Source organism: Pinus tabuliformis, chromosome 9 (genome assembly GCF_031772625.1).
Source record: "Pinus tabuliformis cultivar Carrire ecotype Pingquan chromosome 9, CPIR1, whole genome shotgun sequence".
NCBI lineage: Eukaryota > Viridiplantae > Streptophyta > Pinopsida > Pinales > Pinaceae > Pinus > Pinus tabuliformis.
In genome coordinates this window covers 40296008-40323448 of record NC_142307.1, presented here as the reverse complement: position 1 = coordinate 40323448, position 27441 = coordinate 40296008, and the positions used below count along the sequence as shown (strand labels likewise).

General features: G+C 40.9%; 1 protein-coding gene across 1 annotated transcript in view; it reads left to right on the top strand.

Annotated features, from left to right (window-relative positions):
* LOC149147047 (hexokinase-1 protein) overlaps nt 1-27177 on the top strand; it is a 46918-nt gene extending 19741 nt beyond the window's left edge. Inside the window, exons 2-3 of the mRNA XM_089439704.1 lie at nt 26587-26666; nt 26841-27177. Of these exons, the coding sequence (XP_089295830.1) occupies nt 26587-26666; nt 26841-26928 (168 nt within the window). The 3' untranslated portion in view covers nt 26929-27177. The remainder of the gene's footprint in view (nt 1-26586; nt 26667-26840) is intronic.
* The last annotated feature ends 264 nt before the right edge of the window (nt 27178-27441 follow it).

Genomic DNA, 27441 nt, shown 5'->3' with positions numbered 1-27441 from the left:
TCGTGAAAGTAAGAAGCCGAACAGGTATCAGGGATACCTGACCATCATGAGCACGATCATCCAAAATGAGCCTTCGTCATTCACAGAAGCTGTCAAGCATCAAGTATGGAAGGATGCTATGACCGAGGAATATGAGTCCATCATGAAAAACGATGTTTGGGATGTGGTCCGCAGACCCTAGGACAAAGCAGTGGTTACTTCAAAATGGCTTTACAAGATAAAGCATGCAACTGATGGAAGTGCAGAAAAGCATAAGGCTCGTTTTGTCGCTCGCGGCTTCTCTTAAAAGAAAGGTATAGACTATGATGAGATATTTGCACCTGTTGCCCGATATACCACCATCCGCTCGATCATAGCCCTTGCTGCTTCGCAAGGATGGAACCTACATCAGATGGATGTCAAGACTGCGTTCTTGCATGGTTCGATCAAAGAGGAAGTCTATGTAGAGCAACCCGAAGGATTTGAGATTCATGATCAAGAATCTCATGTGTGCAGGTTGAAGAAGGCCCTCTATAGGCTAAAGCAAGCACCCTGAGCGTGATATGAAAGGATCGTTAGCTACTTGATGAAGTTGGGATTCACTAGGAGTGAAGCTGACCCTAACCTTTACTTTAAGGTTGAAGATGACAATCCTCTCATAACTGGTGTTGTACGTTGACGACCTCTTTCTAACAGGGGCAAACCCTCTCATTCACAAATGTAAGAGGGAGTTGGCTTCTGAGTTTGAGATGAAGGACATAGGACCGATGCACTATTTCCTAGGACTTGAAGTCTGGCAGAAGCCAAGTGAGATTTTCCTATCTCAAGGAAAATATGTGGTGAAGATATTGGAGAGATTCGGTATGGTGGATTGTAAACCCGTAACTACCCCGATGGAGCTTGACTTCAAGAAGTTAAGCTGTAGTGTTGCCGGACTTGTTTTATGAAATGCTACCGAGTATTGTCAACTTGTCGGAGCATTGATGTTCTTGGTGAACTACTGTCTGGATATATGCTTTGCAGTCAACACGTTGAGTCAACATATGGTTGAGCCTCACCACACACATTGGATTGGTGCCAAGAATCTGTAGAGATATCTTCGTGGCACGATCACTTATGGGTTGAGATACACTACTGGAGATGTGAGACTACTTGGATATACCGATGCTGATTGGGCAGGCAATGTGGTGGACCGAAAGAGCACTTCTGGGTGCTGTTTCTCTTTGGGATTTGCCTCGATATCTTGGATGAGCAGGAAGTAGAAGTCGGTGGCTTTGAGCATCGTCGAGGCAGAGTACATTGCTGCTAATATGGCCTCCTGTGAGGCAGTTTGGTTGCGAAAGCTCTTCAGTGAGCTGTTTGGATTTACATTGGGTACCACCGTGATGCTGTGTGACAACCAGAGCGGGATTCGTTTATCAGCTAGTCCCGTATTTCATGATCGCTCCAAGCATATTGATATCAGGTACCACTATATTCGAGATATGGTGCAGCGGGGAGCAATAAGGCTCCAACATATCGGTACAGATGAACAGGTCGCCGACATTTTGACAAAGCCCCTGGGAAAGGTCAAATTCTTGAATTTCTGAGAACGACTTGGTGTCGTTCAGAGACCCTCTTATGAGGGTCGAGAATGATGTATTAAGCTCTGGGAGCTCTAGGGGGGCGCTGGGTACTTCTTGGAGCGACATGTGACCATAGGGCGACTCACCATCCCCTGGTGGTGCACTATGTACAGGGTAAAAGGTTCAACCTTCCCCTGTGACACCTCGTGGTGATTGTGGAACAGGATGATTAGTTCTCCTGTGGGCCAGGATGATTAGTTCCTCTGTGGGCCAGGATGATTAGTTCTCCGTGGCCACTGTGGAATAGGATGATTAGTTCTCCGTGGCCACTGTGGAATAGGATGATTAGTTCTCCTGTGGGCTAGGATGATTTGTTCTCTGTGGCGACTGTGGAACAGGATGATTAGTTCTCTTGTGGGCCAGGATGATTAGTTCTCCGTGGCATCTATTGGACAGGATGATTCGTTCTCATGTGAACAGGATGATTAGTTCTCCTGTCGAGGTATCCTACCCATGCAGTGTGGGACTCATGGGAAGTACCTCTCATCTGATCAATGAGCAGGGAAATGAGGTTAGGGACCATAGTAGTACTATCGATGGACGCATCATTGTATCTACGTACTCCCTATGCTAGGATGACCTCCATTGATTTGGGATCAGTGAGAGTGGTACACACTCTGAGACTGACTTCGGGTCAGTGGAGGATGGTATGATACATCCTCGATCATTTCCTCTTCTTCATAGTTCGAGCAGAGCAAAGCAGGGGTCAAGTTGTGCAGGGTAGTGCATTTGATGGATGGATAGTAGCGACGGTCAGACGGATTGCAGATGGAGTTCTCCCTAGGTGAGGGAGTGTTAAAATTGGCGACTAGGGCCAAACTCCATGTGGGTCACCTTATTTATGGCTGCTGATATTTTTCCTAGATTCCTCTCATCGAGAGGTGTAGGATTGATCTAAAGATCATTCAATTCCGACAAGTATTTATGGAGATATGAATTTATTTCTAATTACTTGACAAATTGTCAAGGTTGGCCAGCAACAAAGTGTGTGGCACACATGCCCAACGCTTCATATAAATAGAAGAGAGGTTGAGTCATTTGGAACTCATCCAATCACTCATCTTCTCTCTCTCCTACGCATCAAAGGAGCCTCTCTCTCTCTCTTTCACATGTGTGGCTAGAAAAGAAGACGCAGTAGGGCAAGGCAGACGTAGGAAGAAGGATGCAAAGGCTGCAGGTCATCTCATTGACCAGCGTTGACCAAAGCCGTAGATTTTGGCACGAAAATCGAGGTGATCTGACCTCTGGTTTGACCGACGTTGACTGCCCTAGTTTGGGGCAGCAAGTTGACTTCAGTGAACTGCAGTTTGATTGTGTTTTCGGGGCTGTTCAAGGGCTGTTTCTTCACGTTGTTCGAGGGCTAGTTGACCAGAAATTGACCAAACATATTGGAGGTCAATTTCAACTCACCAAGTTTGACTTTGCTGATCTAGGGTTTGTTGCTGCTGATATAAAATTACAGAATTCTGATTTTGTATTATTTTTCTCTGTTGAACTATTGAAGATAAAAGAAGATTTGATCAAAAGGTTTCCTTGCATTGGGGTTTGTCCCTGGCTAGCCGCCACATCTTGTGTCTCTTGTCTTGGCTTGTTTTCTGTTGATCATTTAATGTTCTATCTGCACTTCACTTAATGTATATGTGATTGCTAATCTGTGGCTAATAAGAAGAAAAATAAGTAAACTGCTATAAGCATAGAACATACCATAATTTAACAGTACTCTCCGGGGTTTTCATCAAATCCGCTATGACCCACTTCTTCATCCCATTCTTCATTTTCAACCCTCCTTTTTCTACTCTCCAACACCATAATAACCAAAAAAGGAACCAAGGAAAAAAAATACCAAGAAATATAATTATGATCTGACCTCTGGTTTGACCGGTGTTGACTGCCCTAGTTTGGGGCAGCAAGTTGACTTTAGTGAACTGCTGTTTGACTGCGTTTTCAAGGCTGTTCAAGCGCTGTTTCTTCAGGCTGTTCGAGGGCTAGTTGACCAGAAATTGACCAAACGTATTGGAGGTCAATTTCAACTCGTTTGACGAAGTTTGACTTTGCTGATCTAGGGTTTTCTGTTGCTGATATAAAATTACAGAATTCTGATTTTGTACTATTTCTCTCTGCTGAACTATTGAAGATAAAAGAAGATTTGATCAAAGGGTTTCCCCACATTGGGGTTTGTCCCTGGCTAGCTGCCACATCTTGTGTCTCTTGTCTTGGCTTGTTTTCTGTTGATCATTTAATGTTCTATCTGCAATTTACTTAATGTATATGTGATTGCTAAGAAGAAAAATAAGTAAACTACTCGAAGCATAGAACATACCATAATTTAATAGTACTCCTCTCCGGGGTTTTCATCAAATCCACTATGATCCACTTCTTCATCCCATTCTTCATTTTCAACTCTCCTTTTTCTACTCTCCAACACCATAATAACCAAAAAGGGAACCAAGAAAAAGAAAATACCAAGAAATATAACCATGACGTTTGAAATTTGAGGTTTTGAATCTGCAAAAAAATGGAAATAGAGAAAAAAAATTATTTATTTATTTAGGAATGAACATTAAAAAAAATTGCTAGAATAGAGTGTAGAGCCTACCTCTTTGGCCTCCAATCACCCCTTGCAAGCTCTTCAATCTCCCCTTGCTCCTTGCTCTTTGCCCCTTGCTCTCTCCTTGCTGCTTGCTCTCTCTTGCTCTCTCTTGCTCTCACTCTCACTCTCACTCTCTCAATTTCTCAAATAATGAAATTCATTTGAGGGAGGGTTTATTTATATTCCCTGCCTCCCTCACTTCCCTCCCTTTATTTTTTCCCACTGTCGCTTTCTTTTTGTTTTGGTTTTTGTTTTGTTTTGTTTTTTTTTTTAATTGCGGCATAATTTTTTTCCCACGAATTTTTTTTTGGGCGTCGTTCATCGCCATCAGGAGTGATTTTTATAGCCCGGGAGTGGTTGGGGAGCGATCCCGGAGCGATGGGAGCGTGGTCCTGAAATTGCTCCCTTTTCTGGAGCGTGCTCCCGACCCGCTCTCGAGTCGCTCTCGCTCGGCGCGCGGATTGGGAGCGGGATTGAGGGGGAGGGGCGCTCCCTCGCAACACTATGTTGGAGGATATATTTGAAGATATATTTGAGAGCTTGCAGTTTTTGAAGATATAATTGTTTGTGAATTAATTAGTTGCAGAGACACATCAATTTTATTGCAAGTATTTTTTGGGCCCATTTTAAATTTTATGATGCATTCACTCATCTCTATTGTGGAAGTGGTTCTCACTGGTAAGGAGAACTATCCTGAGTGGTCCTAGAAGATAAAACACACCCTAATTTTCAATGAGTTGTGGAAAAGGGTTTGTGAAGGAGAAGGAGACAATGCACCTGCAAAGCCCATTTCAGATAAAGAGCTTGCCATTTGGGAAAACAAGAACAACAAGGCCTATGCCTTGATTACAACGTCAGTAAATGAAGAGGTGAGTCGCCATATTTCGCCATTTTCAAATGCTTTTGAAGCCTTAAAGAAGTTGAAGGAATTGTATGACTCACACTCTGAACTTGAAGTTGTTCAGTGTTGAATTGAAAAATGATGACCCTCTTGCCTTAACATCAAAGGTAAGATCAATTATGCATGATATTATAGCTTATGTCAAGGAACTATATCCCACGTATTCACATTATCTTGAGTCATTGCAAGCGAGTGGAAATCTTAAGGAGATTACCTTTGACTCCCTTGAAAAGAGGTTTGCTGAGAGAGAAGGATTTTGGGAAGAAGACAACTCCTCAATCTACTGAAGACGTTGTATGCCTTGCACAAAAGAAGAATCATGCCAAGATTCTTCTAGAGGAAGAGGTGGTCACAGAGGAAGAGGGAGAAGGAATTTTAGAGGCAGGGGGGCACACAGTTCCAAGGAGAAAGTCTAATCTTCATTGCATATTTTGCAATAGAGATGGACATGATGCGTCCACATGTAAGTTGCCTCGGGACAAAATTGAGCAGGAAAGAAATGAAGGGAAAGGTAAAACCAATGACAAAGGGAACGGGGGGCAGACAGTTCTAAGGATAAAGTCTAAACTTCATTGCATATGTTGCAATAGAGATGGACACGATGCATCCACATGTAAGTTGCCTTGGGACAAAATTGAGCAGGAAAGAAATGAAGGGAAAGATAAAACCAATGACAAAGGGAAAGGTAAAGCACCCGAATCTGCTCATTATGTTGTGGGTCATTGCAACATTGGAGTAACTGAAGACTTATTCAATGCTTCACTTGCTTCATGGAAAGATGATTGGTTGCTTGATTCAGGAGCAACTTGCCACGTGAATTTCAGGATAGATTTCTTTGAAGAATTAACTGATAATGTTGATGGAGCAATATACTTTGCAGACAAGTCAAAAATCAATCCATCAGGCTCAAACTGCCTGGTCTTCTAGACTTTCTTCTACATGATGTTATATACCTCCCGAAGTTGAGGAGAAACTTGCTGTCTTTGGTCCACATCCGTCAGCAAGGACACTCCATTCATATATTTGATGACAAGGTCGAGGGAAAAAAACATCAGATCACTCACTTGTCATGACGGGGATAAAAGAAGAAAGACTTCTGAAGCTGCAAGGAACCTCTGCTCATGCACAAAACTTTTCATACAATTCTCACTATGATGAAGGTACACTTTCATCAAGTCTTTTATGGCATGCTAGATTTGGACACTTGAACTATGACAACCTTCGTTTGTTGAAGAAAAATGGTGTTACTGGTTTGCTTACAATTCCTAGGAAACTTAAGCAATGTGATGCTTGTATTCTAGGAAAGCACAACAAATGGTTTTTTCACGATTCTCATTCCAGAGCACATATAAAACTTGAACTCGTTCATTTAGATTTATGTGGCCCAATGCCTGTTCCTTCTGCAGATGGTAATAAATATATGATGACATTATTTATGACTACACTAGAATGTGTTGGGTTTATTTATTGAAGAACAAATATGATGCTTTTCAAACAATCAATAACTTTCATGCATGGATTGAAAATGATGCACAATTTCATATTGGCTCTATTCGCACTGATAATGGAAAAGAATACACTTCAAATGAATTTGAAAACCATCTTCGCCAGCATGGGATCAAACATCAAACAATTGTGCCTTATAATCCCCAATAGAACGGAGTAGCTGAAAGAATGAACAGGACAATCTTAAATATGGTACATTTCATGATGTTTTTCAAGATGTTAAACTGATGTTTTGGGCTGATACAGTTATATGTGTTGTGTATATAAAGAATAGGTGTCCATCTAATGCTATAAAAAACAAGACTCCCTATGAGATTTGGTATGGCCACATTCCTTCGGTAAGACATCTCAAGGTTTTTGATTCCACCTGTTATGCCTTGATACCTAAGGAACAGAGAAACAAACTCGGTGCAAAGATTCGCAAGTGTATCTTCTTGGGGTATTCAAATGCCTCCAAAGCATACCCTCTCTATGATGAAGACAATAAGAAGTTTCTAATATCTGGAGATGTGATCTTTCTTGAATCTTCCAAGGTTAAAAATATTGTTGAGCAGAACTTGATAGCTTGGACAGATTCGAACATGTAAAATCTTTTCAAGAGTTTGATAATGAGATTCCACAACTTGAAGGGGGGATTCCTATATTGGATCAATTTGTGGAATCTTCTTATGAAACATTCTCTCCCCCGCATGAAGCTCCAACCACTTATGACAATTTGAGTGATGTGATTGACAAAATTGGGAGTCTAAACTTTGATTCAGCCCAATCTCAGTCAACTAAGCAGCCTGGGCCATCTCACAAAGGTCCTCTTAAATGGATGACAAAGACACTTGAAAGTGTTCGTCTTGATGAGGTTGGAAAGACAGGGACAAGAAGCTCAACCAAACAAAATGGAGGTGATGTAGATGATTCTGATTCACCTGTTGATATTGGTGTTTCTTATGATTGTGAACTAAATTTGTCTACAGATTTCACGAGGAATCTTTAAAGGGGCTTGACACTTCTTTTCTTGAGCAAAGATCAGATAGAGATAGAGATTTTGGCCCTATCTACAAGAGAAACGAACCACCAAACTTGCCTAGAACTTGACCCTTCAACTCGGCTACCATATCTCGGCCTAGATCAATCACAAAACAACAAGACATACCTCCTTTCACTTTGGTTAGACAAGATAATGCAACGACTACCTCATAAACTATCTTCAAAGATCTGATATGATTATAATGATGAATGAGCTCCATAGATCTTCTATTTATATAAATCGATGGAGGAGGAAGGGGTGCCATGAGTGTTAATGTGACCTTTTAATTTGTAAAGTCAACTTGATGAAAACCCTTTCAATTTACTCTTAAAGATATTTAAATAAATTTACCAATTACTTTGATGATTGCTTGCCCAAGTAAAGTAGTGACATTAAAGAGGAGTGCCAAGAACACATCAATAATAATATATTCCTTTAACCAATTTGAATTCTTCCTTTGGGGCAACATGGGTTTCTTTTGGGGTAGATGGGTTTCTCAAGGGAAATTCATCCCATAGTTGCCCAAAATTTCAACACTCCCTCTCAGCTAGGGAGGAATTTCTGACTGCATCATAAGTCTTATAAAAAAGTGTACATGTCTCATTACAGCTACATCAACAAGACATCCATGTCATCACGTCTCACCTCTTCTCTGCTCATCAGCTGAAAAATGATGTCTCGATCTAAAGAGGAAGAAGAAGGATCCTCTCGGTCAAGTCCCAGACTTTACAGTAGGAGGAGATACACACTTCCCACAAGTGGTAAAAATCAAACACGCCTTACAATGACAATAGGGGAGATACATACTTACCGTGCTTGGTAAGGATTAGACACATCCTATTGTCTGTTGACCTTGTCACCTTGATCCTCAAGAATCAAGTGGTAGAACACTTAAATCCACTAACTTGGGGGAGATACCACTTACCATAAGTGGTAAGGATCAGACATGTCCCAAGTCTCCTCACTCATTGGCCAAATGGGTGGTGTTGTCGCTCAGATTGTACAAGCACGGTGTGAAAACGACTCAGGTCGGGGCCTGTCACTCTGATCCCCGACCTCTCTGTTCTAGCTATCTCCCAACAACAGTCTATGGGGGGTATTCCCTATGGAGGATGGAAATGAAAGACAAGTTGGTAACCAACGAGTGCGGGAGACACGATTGAATGGCCTAGCCACTTGGTTGATTTAGCAAGATTTTAGAGATTGGATTAAACTACTTATGAGACTAGTGCCTTATGGAGTCAACTTGCTTTAGATCGATTAAGGACCAGGTGACCGCATGAACAATCGCTGCTTGAATGCTTAACTATCCTATATGCTATCGAAATCCTATGACTTAGGTGTGATGCAAGAATTTTGATTGCTTTAAATTAGATGCCTATTCTAGGTGTATCCTTCCTCTTAACTATTTTGAAGCTAGTCTCTAGAGTAGGTTGTGAGAAGCAAGCAAGCAGAAGAGGTCAAGGGGAAGCAAGCAGAAGCTTGATTAACGATACCCCCCCTTAGGTACTAGCCACCCGGTGCCTCTGGCGCTGTAGAGACTATGGCTCTGACCACTGCAAGGTCACTGTTTTAACTACTAAAGAGGTGCTAGACTCCTCAAGCTAGATGAGAAAGGTGGTCCTATTCTCTATCAACCAAGCTTATGCTTGGAGGTAAATTATTAATGCACGACTAGTCTTAGGATGCTAATGCAAGATTATTGAGTGTTTTCTTAAGGCGAGATTGTTAATGTTTAAGTACTTTAGTTATGATTTATTAAATATGACAATATGATTTATCTGGTCTTGATGATGAACCACACTAGTTGGTTCGAAACGCGTCGGCCAAAAATTTCTCTTATGTGATTTCTACCGAAAGACTTTTCTTAATTCATTATGGATCACAGAACCCTGAATTCAGAAAATAAGTACTTAACAATGGAAAAAGTGACAATCTCAACCACAAGAGTATGTGCCAATTTAACAAGTGCCAACAAGATACAATATATATCCACGATACAATTGCTTAAGTGTAAATCACCAATATGCTCAATATTATCATCCACAAAGATATAATCAAGAAATGATGACAATGATAATAAGTAAAGAAACTAGAGCACTTATCCACTTAGAACAATTAGCCAATGAGATAATACGAAGTGCCAATGACAATTATTCAAAAGAGACAATAAGATTATTAATGCTTTTTAGACCATTTAGAAGCCTTCCAAGATATATCAATATTGCTCAATGCCAATTATTCAAGAGATGTTCAATTAAATTAGGAAGTCTTCAAGTTAAGAACTCTTAGATCTTAAATGCCAATGTAAAGTTATCATTCACAAATAGATATTAGTAATGAAACAAGAATGACAATAATACCAAGGCTCTTATGCTAATTTGCTTTATGGAAACAATACATACCAATATCAATGAATTCTTAGACTTATTCACTTCGACAAGTATGATATTAATGTGCTTTAGAGAGTGAAATTATTAGTGTAAAGTGTAACTTTTACAAGAGAACACAATGTTAGCTACAAAGTCAAATGCTAGCACATTAAACAACATAAGCAAATCCTTTCCACAATAAGCATGAAACAGTGAAATTTCTTTTGTCACTTATGTTCAATGAGAAATAATGAAATCTTTTATGACAACAGTAGATAGTTTGTAACCAAAAGGCCAAAGACAATGCTAAAATTATCAATTTCTCTTTAACTTAGATGAGCTTTCTTAAAATAGAAAGCAACCAATGAGAAGAGGCTTATGCTATTGTTTATATCAGATCTGATGACAGTCCTCAAAATTTCATGAAATATGCCAAACAATGAATGCCAAATATGCTCAAGTGACTTATCATTGTGTTAGATAGTTTACAAATTTATTTTATGCCACATGGATATGTTTTTTACCATTGTTGTGAAATGGCTATCTTGCTGAATCAAACAGTGAGAAAAAGAGGGTTTAGAGATCAAACCCTTAGGCTACCTACATCCACCAATGTTAACTCAAATATTCACTCGAAAATCACTGAAACACCAATAGATTAGCTCAGAAAATTAATGATAGCCCAACAACCACTGAATAAAGCCAAGAAAGGCTCGGAAAGGCTAAGATGGAGGAGGAAACAAGGCCAAGGGAAGGGGCAGTAGGGCCTAAAGGCCAAGGAGGCCTCAAAGCAAGGATAGGGAGGCCTCGACGGCTCGAGGCAAGCCCTAAGAGGGTTGTGGCCTAGGGATAACAATCCCTAAGGGACCGTGGCAAGGAAAGAGAGGGTCGTGGGGCCCATGACAGGGGCTTAAGAGATGAAAGAAGGGCAGTAGAGAAAGGAGGAGGCTTATGAAGGGAAAGAAAGGCAATGAAGAGGAGAAAAGAGGTAGCAAAGGGCTAGAAGAGGAGGACAAAGGCCTAGAAGCAGGCCTAAAGGCTTGCGACCAGGGTTATGAGCGCTGTAAAGCCCACGACAAGGAGGGAGAGGCTCACGGGAGGTAGGCCAAGGCCCTTAGATGTGGAATGCTTGAAAAGGTTGACGACAGGCTTCAAGAGGCCACACTAGGGCTAAAGGGGGCCATGCTAGGCCTAGAAGGGTTGATGCTGGGTTTGGTGGCCCTAATTTTTTTTTGAAACCCTTGCTAAAATTTGATTTGCTTCAGATCTGCAACAATCACCCCAATCACTGCAAAATTCCATGATGTTGGTTCTGCAAAACTTTGGAAACTAGATCTTACCCTAAAGGGCTTAGATCTAGCTCAAACCCCAACAAATATTCTTGAAATAACTTGGATCTCACCTACACAAATGAAAATAAAAATACCCAAAACCCAAATATATACAAAAAATTCAAAATAAACCGCAAACCCCAAATAGCTGAAAAACAAGGGTTAGAAAAAATTAGTCTACAAAAAATTTACAAAATATATACAAATATACAATGCTTGAAAGATTTTTTGAAGAATATTTTTTATAACAATGACAATGGCTTGATGTATTTCAAAAGATAGATATTAACCACAGTCTTAACGAAGTAAGAAAATCACATAAATTTCCCGAAGCCCAAACAAGGTCACCCTGTGTCCACAGTTTGTGAACTTGGAGCCCAAGGGTCAGGGAACCTGCAAACTCTATATATTTCTTCAAGAAAACTTGTTAGACATATGGCTTGATCCCTGTCAAAGTAATTTTGACCGTTGATAAGTATTTGATCATCTTTTAATATTTGTCATTGAAAATATTTATTTTTGAGGAATTTTCGAATTTCTCTTAAAAACCATTTTTTATTAATCCAAAAATAATTATGTTGGATTAATTTTCTCAAAAATTTGACTTTGACTTAACCACCAAGGTTCAAGGACTCATTTTTTCTTAAAATATCCATTTTGGCTTTGGTGGGGGACCTCCAAAAATTAACTTCTTTTTGACCCACAATTTTTTTTTGTCATTTTCCACTTGAAGAAATTAACTTCTCTATTTTTTTTTTTTCGATTCAAAATTAATTAATTTTCTAGCTTAGGACTTGATTTTTTTTTTTGCCAGAAAAATAAATTAATTGACACAAGAGGGGATTAATTATTTTTCCACCCTCAAATACTTTAGCCATGGTGTTAGATTGCAAGGGACCATGCACTGAAATATTTTTACATCAGATAATTACACATTCAACCTTCAAAGAGGGAATACCCATTCGTTATAGACCCTCATAATTTCTACTCAATTCTGTGACGCAATATGATCTACTAGACCAAGTGATTTGTAATAAAATAATTTAGCCAAATAGTTTAAATTATTTCCAAATCACTTTTACAATAGACTCCACTAAGAACACTAGGACTCACCTAAGACTTTGTCAATAAATTCCACCTTAGCTTTGGGGTTTAAGCTGGAGGGAAAAGCTCTGCCGATTATCTGTGTTTAGAAACACACATAATGCAGTGAGACGAAAAACCTCCTAGGATGAAATTCTTTGTCAAATTCAAAGGCTGACCTAGGTTGTTGCATAAATAAATGGTTGTATTAACATCATTTACATTACAATTTGCAGAAATTGGGTTTTACAATGACATAAGAATTGTCTAGCTGATGATTATGAACTTTGAAATTTTTTGTACAACTACTTCCTTGGACTTGTGACAAAATAGGTGCAACAAATGGAAATCCCAACAAGCCCAACTTGTGGGTAGGATGCATATTGGGGTATACTCGACAGTAGGGGAGATACCACTTACCATTCCTAGTAAGGATTAAACACATTCTACTTACAATAGGGAAGATACCACTTACCATTCTTGGTAAGCATCAAACATATCCTATTATCCTTGGATCACAAGGAGCATCCTCACCCCAAGAAGCTCTTCGGCTCCATTCCCCTCCCCAAATTAATGGAAGTCAAAAGACAAGGGGGAAGAGCATAGCTCAATGTTCTCGATCAACCGTGATCCCTTCCCAGAAGGGTCATATTCACCAGATCAAGCTGCTCTCTGAAGACCAAGAACTTCCCTTTCGGCAAAGGCTTGGTGAGAATGTCAACAACCCGCTCATCCAAAATCAGAGCACGACCCATACTAAAGCAACATCTCAATGTGTTCTTCTTGTTTACAACACTCATGGTTCACTTGGCAACAACATATTTCTTCTATCACAGTACTGCCTCAATCCATATCAATACAATCTTTGCAACATCCAATATACATGTCTCGTCTCTATCTGGCTCAGAGTACATGATGCAAAGCAAGGATCTATTTGACTGCCTGCTCATCGTAGGATCCACCAAATTTGTATCTGAAGAGGAGTCTCTCTCAACTGCTTCAGTGTAATTCATCATGCAAAGTCCTTATCATCTCTCTGTTACACTTTTATTCTCAAGAAGTGGATTTCTTGGGCTTAGAGGTAAACTCCCTCTGGTCTTCATGAGATGATCCATCCTATCAAAAGTAAATTACTAGTATATAAAACCAAATATCAAAGACATACCTTCAACCTTGAAGAAAGGTTGGAATTCACATCAGATGTCCATTAAGCCAAGCATACCAAGCCTAAGGGACTTGCTTCAATCCACAATCATGAGTCTCTTTCTTATGTGCCTAAAAGCTATGAAGTAGCCCCAAGTATGCTTCTTTGTTAAGTACATCATGGAGGAAACCAACTTCACATACATCTTGGTAATAAGCATCTGGAAACAGGTGCTAGTATGTCATCATAATCCTCTGCCTTTGAGAGCATATTCATGGAAGGATCTGACGCTGCAACATCTTGTTATCTAGAATGTTCCTTGCATGAAGGACGTATTGCTCCGAACATCTCATCTCACCATTGCATTTATTTTTGGCAGTCTACTCCCTCTGAGTAGGAAGCCTCTTCAATCAACTTGGGAGACTAGGATCCTTTCTTCAAGGTCTGAGCTCATGTCCATTTTTCAAGTGCCACTCTAATCATGGGATGGCTCTGCATCCTTCTCAATCTCGATATTGAGGACTTGGCCTGTACATCCATCTGATGTACCTGTTGACCCCAGAACAAGAGCACGGGCAATACTAGTAAAGTAGATAAACATAATCAAAGTGTACCTGATAATGAGGCAGGACTGTCTTTCTTTTCTAGATATGAGAGTGGCTTCTTCGTTTTCCAGCACCAACATCTTCATGTCTTTCACTCTGCTTGATCATGAAATCCATCATAGGTGTCTACACGAGGGTGATCTCTGTTGGAATTTCTAAGTCTAACTGTTAGAAATCCTTCCTGTACTTTCTGATTTATTTCTTCCTACTTGTTCTGTTAATTAACAAGTTATTTACCATGTAAATACTGAAAATAAATACAAGTACAATCTCAACACAAACAGATCATCAACTGAAGGAAAAACAAGCACACAAGTGACATCGTTATTTTTGGACTAATGTCCCTAAAAAAACCCAATGCGGGAAAACCGGTGCAGCTATTTGAGGGTTTTATTATTAAGCAGTTTCAGAATACAATCTAGGTGCTAGAAATGGCTCACCCAATAGAGAATGCTCTCGGCAGTAGTACCTCTCAGTCAGAGATAGATATTCCGACTAAAAACCTCAGATGTACAATCCCACAACTCTCAGCTCCAATATGCCCCACGAAATCTCCTAGCGTCAGCCTCTAGGGTATGCGTCAGCCTCTCTAGCCCAACGTCACCCCAACTAGCCCTGCGTCAGCCTCTGGAGGCTTTGTGTCATCCTCTGGAGCCTCTGCGTTAGCCACGCTGGCTCTCTCTAGCACTGCGCAACTCTTCATTGCCTTTGCGTGGCCTCTGGCTGCTTCTGCGTGGCCTCTAGCTAGCGTTGCATCAACCCTCTCCCGACTTCTGCGCTGATGCTCCCAGTACCCTCTTTGCCTCTCTGCTTCTTTATTCACCGCCCCTCAGCTGCAACTCTGATCACTCCTTCGATTTCCTCAGCAAGCCCTGCCCCAGAAAATAGAATTCTTGATCAACCCGGTGTGTTCTCCAAGTGACCCTCAAGCCTCCTCTTATACTTTTCTTGTTGACAATTCAACGACCGAGATTAAGTCCCTAATCAACGGTTAAGATTAGATTTGGCTTGATCCATGACTTTTGAACCATTCTAACTCAGTTTTATATTAATTCACATTAATATTTTATTCTCCCTAAGTTTAGACGTAGGGACTCCATTAAAAATATTAATTATTTTAATACCTCCCAAACTGGTTGGATTCTGCCCAAATCATTTTTGGGTATTGGAGATCTCATGTGCTTTAGCCTCTCCACCAATTTTCGTGGCTAGAGCACATCCGATGCTACCCCAAATCAACACTCCCTCTTAGCGAGGATTGTGCTCTAGTAATACTCGTCACTGAGCATCACCCTGATCATCTGACATCGGTCCTTGTGTTGATGCTAGGCCTGTTGCCCAACATCCTTTGCACTGCTGCATCATGTACGGGTACCCATGGCCCTGCCGCAACTGCTGCATCTGCACTGTAATCCCTCTTATTATGCTGCATCGTGCTGCCCATAGCACTGCCACTGTTAACTGCTGCACTGCAACTCAGTTACGGAGAAGTAAGTCATTGATCTCCCAACTCTGACATCTCCGTCAGTTTTGCTACTCTTTGGGGCTCCCATAGCAAGGTATAAACCAAGAGGTTGGGTACCTTGAGGATCCTGCCCCTCATCGCCTGTAGTCCGTTTGACTACAGCTCGATGTCTCCCCACTTCCTCTCACGAGGTGCATGAGCACTCATGGCACAATCGTCATCTGTCTCCACTTCTTTCTCCGCCCTTGTTGGCGCAACCTTGGTCTCAGAAGCCTCTCCCTTTCTCTTCTTCCTCGGACACTGGCTCGCATAATGACCCAGTTCCCCACAGTGGAAGCATTTGACCTTGGAGAGGTCCTCCTTTCGTTTCTCTTACTTTCCCTTAGATGCTAGGGCAACATCCTCCTCTTCCTCCTTCTTGATTCTGACCCCCTTGCCGTTGCTTCTTGCCTTGGTTAGCCTTTTGATCTCTTCTCGACGAAGAGCCGCCCACAGTTCCTCGCAATCTGGAAGGGTCGAGCTGCCCAGTATGCTTTGGACAAATACCTCCCAGTCCTCTGAGACTGCGTTCAATGCGGTCCTCATCGTTAATTCTTGATCCGGCGTGGCTCCTATGGAAGTCAGCTGATCCCAGATCTTCGTCAATCGACCGAGGAAGATGTCGATCTGTTCTCCTTTCTGCATCTGATATGACCGCAATTGATTTTCTAGTAGCATCTTCTTCTACACGGAAGTATGCTAGTACAATTTTGTCAGGGCCTCCCACATCGCATATGCCTTCTCCTTTTCGGCAATATGTGGTACTACATGGTCCTTGACCCCGTCAAGGATGATGCTCCTGGCCCTCGCCATTGCCTCCTCATACTTATCGTTCTCAGTCGGGTCAACTGGGATCGCTATCATTTTCAAGGCGAAGTCCTTGAGACAATTCCTGTCTAGAACGAACAAGATCTTGGCCTTCCAGACTATGAAGTTTGAGGCTTCGTCCAGTTTGTTCTGATCTCTTACCCCGTTCACTGCCATCTCACTGCTCCTCTTTCGACCCTTTCGAGTCTCTCTACTTCCTTCTTGGAAGTTCTCGGTGTGACTCCTTCTGAGCCTCGATTTCCCTCCTGGAAACCCCTCTGCCAATGTCGAGATGCCCCCACTGGCCCCGTGTCAGCGTCTGGAGGCTTTGCGTCAGCCATGTTGGCTCTCTTTGGCACTGCGTAGCTCTTGGCTGCCTTTGCGTGGCCTCTAGCTAGCTCTGCGTCAACAGCTCGCTGCTTCTGCGTGGCCTCTAGCTAGCTCTGCGTCAACCCTCTCCCGGCTTTTGCGTTGATGCTCTCGATACCCTCTATGCCTCTCTGCTTCTATATTCACTGCCCCTCAGCTGCAACTCTGATCACTCCTTCGATTTCCTTAGCAAGCCCTGCCCCAAAAAATCAAATTCTGGATCAATTCGGTGTGTTCTCCACGTGACCCTCAAGCCTCCTCTTGTACTTTTCTCGCTGACAATTCAACCGCTGAGATTAAGTCCCTAATCAATGGCTAAGATTAGATCTGGCTTGATCCATGACTTTCAGACCATTCTAACTCCGTTTTATATTAATTCACATTAATATTTTATTTTTCCTAAGTTTAGACTTAGGGAATCCATTAAAAATATTAATTATTTTAATATCTCCCAAACTGGTTAGATTCTGCCCAAACCATTTCCGGGTATTGGAGATCTCATGTGCTTTAGCCTATCCACCAATTTTCGTGGCTAGAGCACATCCGATGCTACCCCAAATCAACAATCTCAATGACTTTTTTTTAAGCTCAACTCTGTTACCATGTTAATTTTTAGGGCTAGATTGTTCTTGGCTAAAGATAATTGCGTTTTTAAAACTTTTTCAACATTTTCATATTACATTCACCCCATAATATTATATCATCATTAGTAATTATGTAGAGAGAACAATAACATCAACAATGCACTAGAGCAATAAGGAACAATAGAAGAAAAGCATACACATTAGAGACATTGGGATTTTGGTTGGAGACTTAGGGCAAAACCCCACAAGGGGGAAATCCATAAATCAATTCTTCTTCTTCTATTAGATATTCATCAATGTTCAACTGAGATACAAAGTACAATAAGAATGAGACATATGTCTTTTATCATCAATCACATTAGGTCATTAGGGTGTACCTTGGCAGCAGACAAGTAAGGGAGGCATTAACCAACCCTCTATGATAGATCTCCATATCATAGTCACAAATAACATATATCTATGTCAAGTCACTATCATAAAGACAAGCCATACATCACTGTCATGTCACTGTCTCATAGAGACACAACCATACATCAAAGATACATTGCCATACCTTAGAGTGTCGCTACCATATGCCTAAGGTCACTACGATATCAAGGTCATTGCCATATCAAGGATATATATCAGTGTCATACTGTCATATAGATCACTGTCACATATCAAGGACACTGTCATGCATAAAAGCACTGCATACATAGAGCACAACATACATAATAGCATAACATACATTATTGACATAAGAGCACTGCCACATATTATTGTATTAAAATAATTAATTATTTTTAATGGGACCCTAATTCTAAACTTAAGAGAATAAAATAATTAAAGGGTATTAATATAAACTGTTGGTGTAGCTTCTAGAAGAAGATGAGGATCAAGCATAAATGAACTTAGCCATTGATTAGCTTCTAATCTGGGCCGTTGAATGTCAACGAGGAGATTATTTAAGGAGGCTTGAGGGTCACTTGGAAGATACACAGAGAGAGTTCAATCGATTTTCTGAAGTAGAGCAGCTACTCAGAGATTTTTGATAGTGAGCTTTTGCAATGAGGGGTAGGGATAGTTGGGTTGGAGTATTTTCTCCAGGACCCAGGATCAATAGTAGAGAGGCAGAGAGACACCAGGAGGAGGCACTGCAAACCCAAGAGGGGTTGACGCTGGGCCAGAAGGGTCCACGTAGAGCCAGAAGGGCTCATGCAGAAGCAGCACAGTCTTCGAGTGCAAAAATTTGAAATCTCCCGGGGAGCTGAGATTTCTGAGTTAGGAGGCCTGGAAACTACTCCAGAGGGTAGATGTTTCCCAGTTGGATTGATGCAGAACCTGTTGAGGCTGACACAAGGCCTACGCAGGGCCATCACAGTGATAGCCGGGGATAGTTGGTTCAGCTGCCGGAATAGCCGGGTAGAGTGAGGTAATCTCACTAAGTTTTTTTGCCAGTTTATTCTCTGTAATTGGTTTGCCGGAAGGGCATCCAGAGTTGTATTTAGAAACTACTGCATAATAATAAAAACCCTCAAAACTGCTGCACCAGTTTTCCTGCATTGGGTTTTTTCGGGGATATTTGTCCAAAAAATACTGTCACTTGTGCATCTTTCTCTATCTGTTTTGTTCTTGTTTTGGGCAAATTAATTAATTAAGTGAAGACTGCAGTGTGTTAGCTTCGATATTTGCTGTAGGAAATAATAAATAATTTGTTTTGGTATTAACAGATAGTAGAAGTTTAATCAGGGACTCTTGAATTTTCACATGGTATCAGAGCATTGCAGGTGAAGCAAGGAAGGATAGTACCAGAGACCTAGCGCTGAGCAGAAGAGGGAGTTCCAAAAAGCTGCAGGAGGTAGCGTTCGAAACCCTAAAGGTTTTGCGCAGTTCTAGCTGAAGGGCTGAAATTTCGAGGAAGTCTCTTTCCGAGTGAGTTGATGGAGAGAAGGGCTTCCAGATCGAGTTTTTGCCGGGGCACAGGGAGCAGCGCAGAAGCCTCAGCGTGAGGAGAGCTGGTGGGACGCAGTCTTTTCTGTAGGTCATTTTGCTGGGCAGAAAGATGTCAGAGGAGAAGGAAGGAGCACGGTTGAGGGAATTTCTCCTCAGAGGACTTCCAGCCAAGGAGTCTGAATTCTCACTTGTTGAGCAGCAACGGAGAGAGGCAGATCTACAAGCTCCAGCAAGGAGTGCGTAGGCCAGTCTAGTGCTGCGTAGAGGAGAGAGGAGGTCATTCGACAGTTCTTGTGGCAGAAATGGCAACCAATGGCTTGAGGGATTAGGACAGGTTGGATGGGGCATCCAATTGTGTCATCTGGAAAGCAAGAATGTCGTTTCTTCTAGATGAGCATGCCCTCAAGACATATGTCGACAATGTGGTGGCTAAACAAGTAGATCCGGATCCGTTGAAGAAGTACTGAGCTGAGATGGTGAAGGCGAAAAGAATGATCCTCGACGAAGTGAAGGATCATGTGGTTTGTCACATTGCTAGCAGAGGGACTGCTAAGGAGATGTGTGACACATTGTCTACGTTATATCAGGGATCTTACGAGCAGTGGAAGATGTACTTAGAGCAGAAGCTGAGATCGCTCAGATGTAGAAGGGGGAGCATGTGGATCCATTCCTCACGAAGCTTTAGGAGACCCATGATAAATTGTCAGCTGTGGGGCATACACCTCAAGGTTCAGAGTTGGTTAGACGGGCCCTCAATTTTGTCTTAGATGAGTGGCAAGTCTTTGTCCAGAGTATCCTGGGCAGAGCAACTTTGCCGAATTGGGATGAGATGTGGGCAACTCTAAAACAAGAGGAGCTGAGGAGAGACTTAGTCAAGGTTAAGCTTGACGAAAGCAGCAACAGTGGGTCGAAGCCCAAGGAGGAGGAGGAGAATGTAGCTTTTGCATCGAAGGGACAACAGGAGTAGCGGAGATGTAAGAAGGACGTCTCAAAGATCAAGTGTTTCGGGTGTGGTGAGATGGGTCACTACGCTACACAGTGTCCTCCCAAGAAGAAGGACAAAGATGAGAAACACGATCTGAAGGCTGCGCCTGCGAATGTCGAGCAGGAGGAGTTCGCCATGATAGTTGAGATACCTCCAGGAGGGAGGTGTGCTGATTTGGAGTTGTAGTTCGAAAGAGCTACAAATGGGCAGGATCCTTGAGGAGCCCACTTCTTGTTGGATCAATTCCTTGCTACGGGAGCCTAGATTAGAGATAGTAGGATGGACTAATGTTGGATGATGCCAAGGAGTGTCAGGGAGACAGTTGCAGTGGCTAGGAGCGCTAGAGTATGAGCATTGCAAGAAGAGTTTGCAGCAATGCAGATGGCACAGAGGAGAGGTCAGCAACAACATAGTAGATTCAGAGGGTTAGCGTAGAGATTAGCAATAGTTAGGCTCCAACATTCACATGGTATCATACTGAACACAGTTAGTTCAATAATTTGGGATGTTTTTCCGTTGTTGATGTAGTAGCAGCAGCAGTCGGCAGTGGCAGTGCCAACAACAACACGGATTTAGAATTTCAAAGGGAGCTGTAGTACAGATGCAGTGTTGACAATGATAGTGTCAACAATAGTACAGTTGCAGCAGCAACACAGTAGTTGGTGGACAACATGTCAGACATTAACATCGTAGAGGACGATGTTATGAATTCAATGTGATGTGTCAGTTGGAGGCATTACTAGAGCACATTCCTCGCTAAAAGGGAGTGTTGATTTCTGGTAGCATCAAATGTGCACTAAGTCTCAAATTTTGCAGGGAGGCTTGGGCACATGTATTCCAAAGAACCCAGAAATCGTTTTGGGAAATTCCACCTAGAAACAATTGTATTAAAATAATTAATTATTTTTAATGGCACCTTAAGTCTAAACTTAGGAAAATAAAATAATTAAAGGGTATTAATATAAACTGTGGGTGTAACTTCTAGAAGAAGACGAGGATCAAGAAAAAATGATCTTAGCCATTGATTAACTTCTAATCTGGGCCGTTGAATGTCAACGAGGAGATTATTTAAGGAGGCCTGAGGGTCACTTGGAAGATACACAGAGAGAGTTCAGAGAATCGATTTTTTGAAGCAGAGTAACTGTCGGGAGATTTTCGATAGTGAGCTTTTGCAGTGACGGGCAGGGATAGTTGGATTGGAGTATTTTCTCCAAGACCCAGGATCAACAACAGAGAGGCAGAGAGACACTAGGAAGAGGCAGCACAGACCCAGGAGGGGTTGACGCTGGGCCAGAAGGGCACACAGAGCTGACGCAGAGCCAGAATGGCTCACGTAGAAGCAACACAGTCTTCCAGTGTAGAAATTTGGAATCTGCCAGGGAGCTGAGATTTCTGAGCCGAGAGGGCGGAAAACTATTCTAGAGGGCAGACGTTTCCCAGTTGGGTTGACGCAGAGACTATTGAGGCTGATGTAGGGCCAGTGCAGAGATAGTCGGGGATAGTTGGTTCAACTGCCGGAACAACCAAAATTGCCAGGTAGAGTGAGGTATTCTCACCAGGTTTTTTTGCCAGTTTATTTTCTCTGTAATTGGATTGCCAGAAGGGCATCCACTATTGTATTTAGAAACCACTGCATAATAATAAAAACCCTCAGAACTGCTGCACCAATTTTCCTGCATTGGGTTTTTTCGGGGATATTTGTCCAAAAATTACTGTCACTTGTGCATCTTTCTCTATTTGTTTTGTTCTTGTTTTGGGCAAATTAATTAATTAAGTGAAGGCTGTAGTTTGTTAGCTTCGATATTTGCTGTAGGAAACAATAAATAATTTGTTTCAAGGAAAAAAATCGTGTCTTTTTGGAGCTATCTAAAGAAGACTTCAAACCATTTTTGGGTCACATTTTGAACAATAATTGTGACAGATTTGTTGCCCCCACCTGAGGGCCTAATTCAGGCCTGTCTGAGGCCCTAATTCGACTCCCTCCTGAGTCCATTCAGAGGGCTTTTCCTGAAGCAATTCACTTTTTGATATTAGGATGGTTTGAGGCAACAATTTTGAAGCTCATCTCCATGGTCTGTAACAACCTTTTCTTAAGGCACATTTTGATGATATAAGATAGTAGATGCAAGCCATTCTCTGAGGCGCTTTGAGCCCTTGACCTGAGGCATTATCCGAGAAATATTTTGGTCTTCCTGAAGCAACATTCCATTTGATCTAAGGCTAAATATCAGTACCCTTTGAGGGTTGGCTAAGGCTCTTTGCTAACCTAATCAATAGGAGAAGTCTGTGGCTACATGAAGGCTGAATTCATTGCAAGGACTTTAATGCAAAATTGGAGAAGGTGCCTGTCAACATATTAAGGAGCAAAACCTTGAATATTCTGAAGCAGACATTTATAGTAGACCTTGACATTATGGAGCAACCTTTTGTAGCAGAGCCTTGGTACTTGTCTACATATTTTTGAGCATACTTTGACATTGTTTTGAAGGAGTCTTGAAGAAGGAAGGAGCCTTTGTTGAAGTCCTGAAGCAAGCTGTAAAGGACATTGTAAGGGCATCTATGGTATTGATCTGAGGTATGAAGTTTGGCTTACTTATAAAATGATTGAATATTGTTGTAATTGGGTCATTGTCCTGGGTACGAGAGCCCAAGAAGATTTTCATTTATCTTTTATTTTATAGAGTGGCAGGGTGGTGCTAGGGAAGGAAGTTGTAGCTTCATTTAGGAGGTTGTTATTGATATTTCTAGGGTTCACAAAAACTAGAAAACAATTTCATTCAACAGATAACTACTTCCAATGATCAGTTAGCAATAGCATCAATAACATTTAATATCATTAAGTGGTTATACAAAAGAAAATTTCAACCATTAAACATGAAAAGAGTAGTAAAATAACCATGAGACAATGAGACAAGAGACACAAAAATATATGCCTGTGGCCAGGGCAAAACCCATAAGGGAAAACCCAAAAATCTTTCCTAATGAGAGGGAGAGAGTTCAATACTCATTAATACATCAAGATAACAAAACATAACAACTGACCAGAAGCAAGTGCCAAGCTTCCCTGAGATTTTCGGTCTCCTCCTCTTTCCTCCTCTAGAACAAAGATAATACATGAGATAATTTAATGCTCGAATGAGGAGGAGGGCTCTTGTATTTATAATATTCAAAGGGGGTTGAGTAGGTACCTGCATAGGGGTCTCGCTGACTTGAGGCCGACTTGAGCAAATGTGGAGTTAAAAATTCAAATTTAATTCCATTTTCTTTTCTTGATGAAAATACTGACCATGGTACCATATTTCCAACACTCCCTCTTAGCCAAGGAGGTACTTTTCATTCTCTCTCAAGATCAATCTCCTTGACCAATCCATAGGTATCTTAGCCACAACCTATGGGAGAGATCACAAGTACAAGTCTCTCTCTATCAAGATCAATCTCCCTAACCAATCTGTAGGTCTCTTAGTCACTAGTCTGGCTAGTGAATTAGCCTTCTTTGGTTGTGGCTAATTTATGTGCCTGTTACTTGGCCTATCGGGCCTTGCTTCTTGCCTCACACACCGTTGTTTTCAAGATTGCGACCATTGTGGCAAGTCATGATGGCTACTCCCAATCGTGATCCGCTCTCCACTTTGATGTTGTTACTTTCCTTCCTCTGCGACCTAGTCTTTCAGATCACTTGTTGTTGAGTGAGTTGAACCTGCATCGAGCCCCAACAACTGCTATAGCCTCGTCTTTGTTGGCTACGGTCCGAGTCACTGCCCGTCCATGCTTACTTTGTTGCATTGCTCCATTCTCGCGACCCTTTGGTGTGTATGTGTCATCTACTAGTCTACTGGCTGCAGCTGGTTGGCCCAGCTGTGGGCCACCACCACAATTGCTCAACACTTAATTTTTTTTGATATATATATATATTAAAAAATGGGCCCCTTTTTTTCTTCTTTTCTCTTTTTTGTCGTCTCACTTGAAAAATTTCGCCTGTAGAAAAAGAAAGTTTCTCTCGGCCCCAAAAAAACAGTTCTCGTTCATATGATCCCAGTGAACTTGGCTTCAACGATCTGATACAAACCCAACACTTGTAATTCCGAGATTGATTCAGAGTTGGGGCTTTGATACCATGTTAGAATTTCCCAAACCTAGCACCCGATATTCGATTCCCAACAATTATTAATTGAACGAATACACGGCTAAGTTCCTAAGCAAAAACATTTAGCGGAAACAAAATTACTTGATCTAAATCACATACACATAAACTGAGATCTACCCAGTCAACAATTCTTCATTAATAAATTAATCACGGAACTTACTTGGGCTCCTGTCATGGGATAATGGCCCAACTGAGAAAATACAAAACTGATTACTAGCCTCACTGTCCTCTCTTGGACCTAGCACACGCTCACTAAGAAGCCTCTCTCAATCTTGTACTACTGTTGTGTCTTAGCTTCAACACTTAGGCTCAATTTACAACTTTCCTAAGCTAAGATTGACAGCCAAAATTAGCTCGTCAAGTTAATTGAAGATATTTTTCTTTATTTAACTCTCCTATATTTAGCTTCCTTTACTTTAACTCAAGTACAAGTCGTAAATTTAGCTTGTTTTACATGCACATCCCATGCATGTTACATGCAACACATTTGCATGCGTGCAACTTAGTTGAACACTTTGCATCTCACATGCAAACTCCTAAAGAAGCAAATTAAGGTCCTAGTCAAGACACAAAGCTAGAAGTACCTTCCGAGCTACAAAAATCAACATGAAAATTAATGAAGAACTATGATTGAGTAGAATTTGTTCCGTCATCTATTTTGTGATTGAGATTGATATATTTTTCTTTTGCTGAATTTATTAATGTTAGGAAACTAGCTGTGCAATTAATCAATAGATCTATAATCTGCTAGAAATTAAGTGTCAGGTGGTAGGTTTGCAAAAAAAACTAACAAAAGGAAATATCAAGTCACAAGGAAATTATGAAAATGTGGAGGAAATAAAGATTGAGTCTGATAATCATGATTATTCATCACCAACATAGGGCACCAACAAAAGGTTTTCAAAATTCAAACTATTGAAGGATAACTTAGTTATAACACATAATAGGATGAAACGACAAACATATTAATATTGCTCTGGAAGGAATTTGAAGTGGGGGATTGGGTATTTTTGAGGCTACAACCATATAAACAGATATCCCTTAAGCAAAAAAGGGGCAACAATAAATTAGTACCCAAGTATTATGGCCCCTATAAGGTGTTGCATAGGATTGGGAGTATGGTTTACAAATTGGAGTTGCCTCCATCTTCACATGTACATCTAGTCTTGCAAGTTTCTTGGTTAAAGAACGTAATCAGTGACAACTACAAGATCTCAGTTCAAACTGTTTTACTAGAGATTAATGTAGAAGATAAAATCATACTAAAACCAAGAATAATTAATAAGTACCTCATCAAATGGAAGGATCTACCAGTGGAAGAGGCTACATGGGAAGATCAATTATTCATGTAGAAACACCCACAGTTAGTCAAGTGTTGAGGACAAGACTTGTTTGAAGGTGAGGGGCATATTAAGCCCTGAACAGAGTCCCACATAAAGCCCTAGATAGTGAGTTACATTTCTATTGTTATATTAGTGTTGTCAGCTAGACCCTTTAATTGTAATTGTACCCGTTGTCTCGTATACATGCACATAGATACACACACACACTCACAAACACACAAAGGAGCTGGAGACCTAGTTTTAAGATCATTTCGTCAATTTCTTGTACATTTGTTTTATTATAAAAGTAGGTTGCCCCCTCAAAGAAGCCTATGTTTCATTCTTCTCCTCTCTCTCTATTTTCATGCCATTTTGGTATTTGTTGCTTATCGTGTTTTTATCGTTTTCTCAACCAACCATATCTTGCAATGTCTTTTTCAAATAACATCTGGCTTTTATGGTTCCTGTAGAAACAAAATCTTCAATTGAACGATGTATATTTATCTTTGATTTATGTGCAGAGTCTTGCACTTCGCTTCATTATTTCTTTTCATTCCCCCTTAAGAAGGATAGAATAGATGATTATATACATAATTGGCCTTCATGGTTTTATTCCGTCCTTTGTCCAACAAAATCTTAGTAACTTGTTTCAGTATGCAGTTGTTTATTGTATGGAAACATGGGTGGGCTTCTTGTATTGTTACTAGAAATAGGATGTTGATGTTTCCCAGATTGTTAAATGAGCGAGTTATGCTAATTATATTTTCTAATGTTTTCAACAGGCTTGTTTTGAGGGAAATATATTCAAGACTGTTCCAGGCCCTTTAAGACTTTTTAGGGAATGCATGAAAGCAAAACCGGGGTAAGAATGAGCCTGGTGGAAGATCATCCCATCGCTTTTCTGTTTTTCTATGTTCCTTCTATCATTTAGTTACACAAGTTTTAGCCCATTGGCAACCAGTTAGCTTCTTATTGCAATGTTAGCAAGATATGTTGACGATGGCACAATAAAAGAATGGTTATGCCTATTTTGCAGTGAGGAGCCTACAGAGCCCTTTTTCTATCTCAAGCTTGATCCTCCAAAAAAGAAAGAGGTCAAACTCGAAGGTGAATTAGGGGACTGATTCCCCTAATTCATTTTGCACATTGTCTCAGGCATTGGTGGTCTGAACAAAGTTATATACCCAGGTGTATATAAATCGTTTCTCAAAATAATACAAACAGAAAAATAATGACTATGGATATTTTTATAGTTATGCTACACGTTTTCATGAAACTTATGGCAGTAAATTTATAAAGCTGACTTGTAGGAAACATGGCTACAATACATCAATTTGAATGCTTCATGAGTTTAACATGAAATTTTTTGGTTAGGGGCTTGTCTTTTCCATGCATCAGGGTAATATGTTACAGTTGGTGTGGCTGTTGTAATTTCAAAAATTTGTTAACACCCTTCTGATTCCTCTAAGTCATGTCTGTGACCCTGCTTAACCATGACTATGCTTGATTACTAACATTTTTTTCTCAATATAATAACTATGTATCAGAGGTTTAGTCCTTATTGTCTTTTCAATGACAAGGCATATTTTATCGTTTAATTTGTTAGGCTGTTATGGAAACCTTTCCCAGAAAGGGAC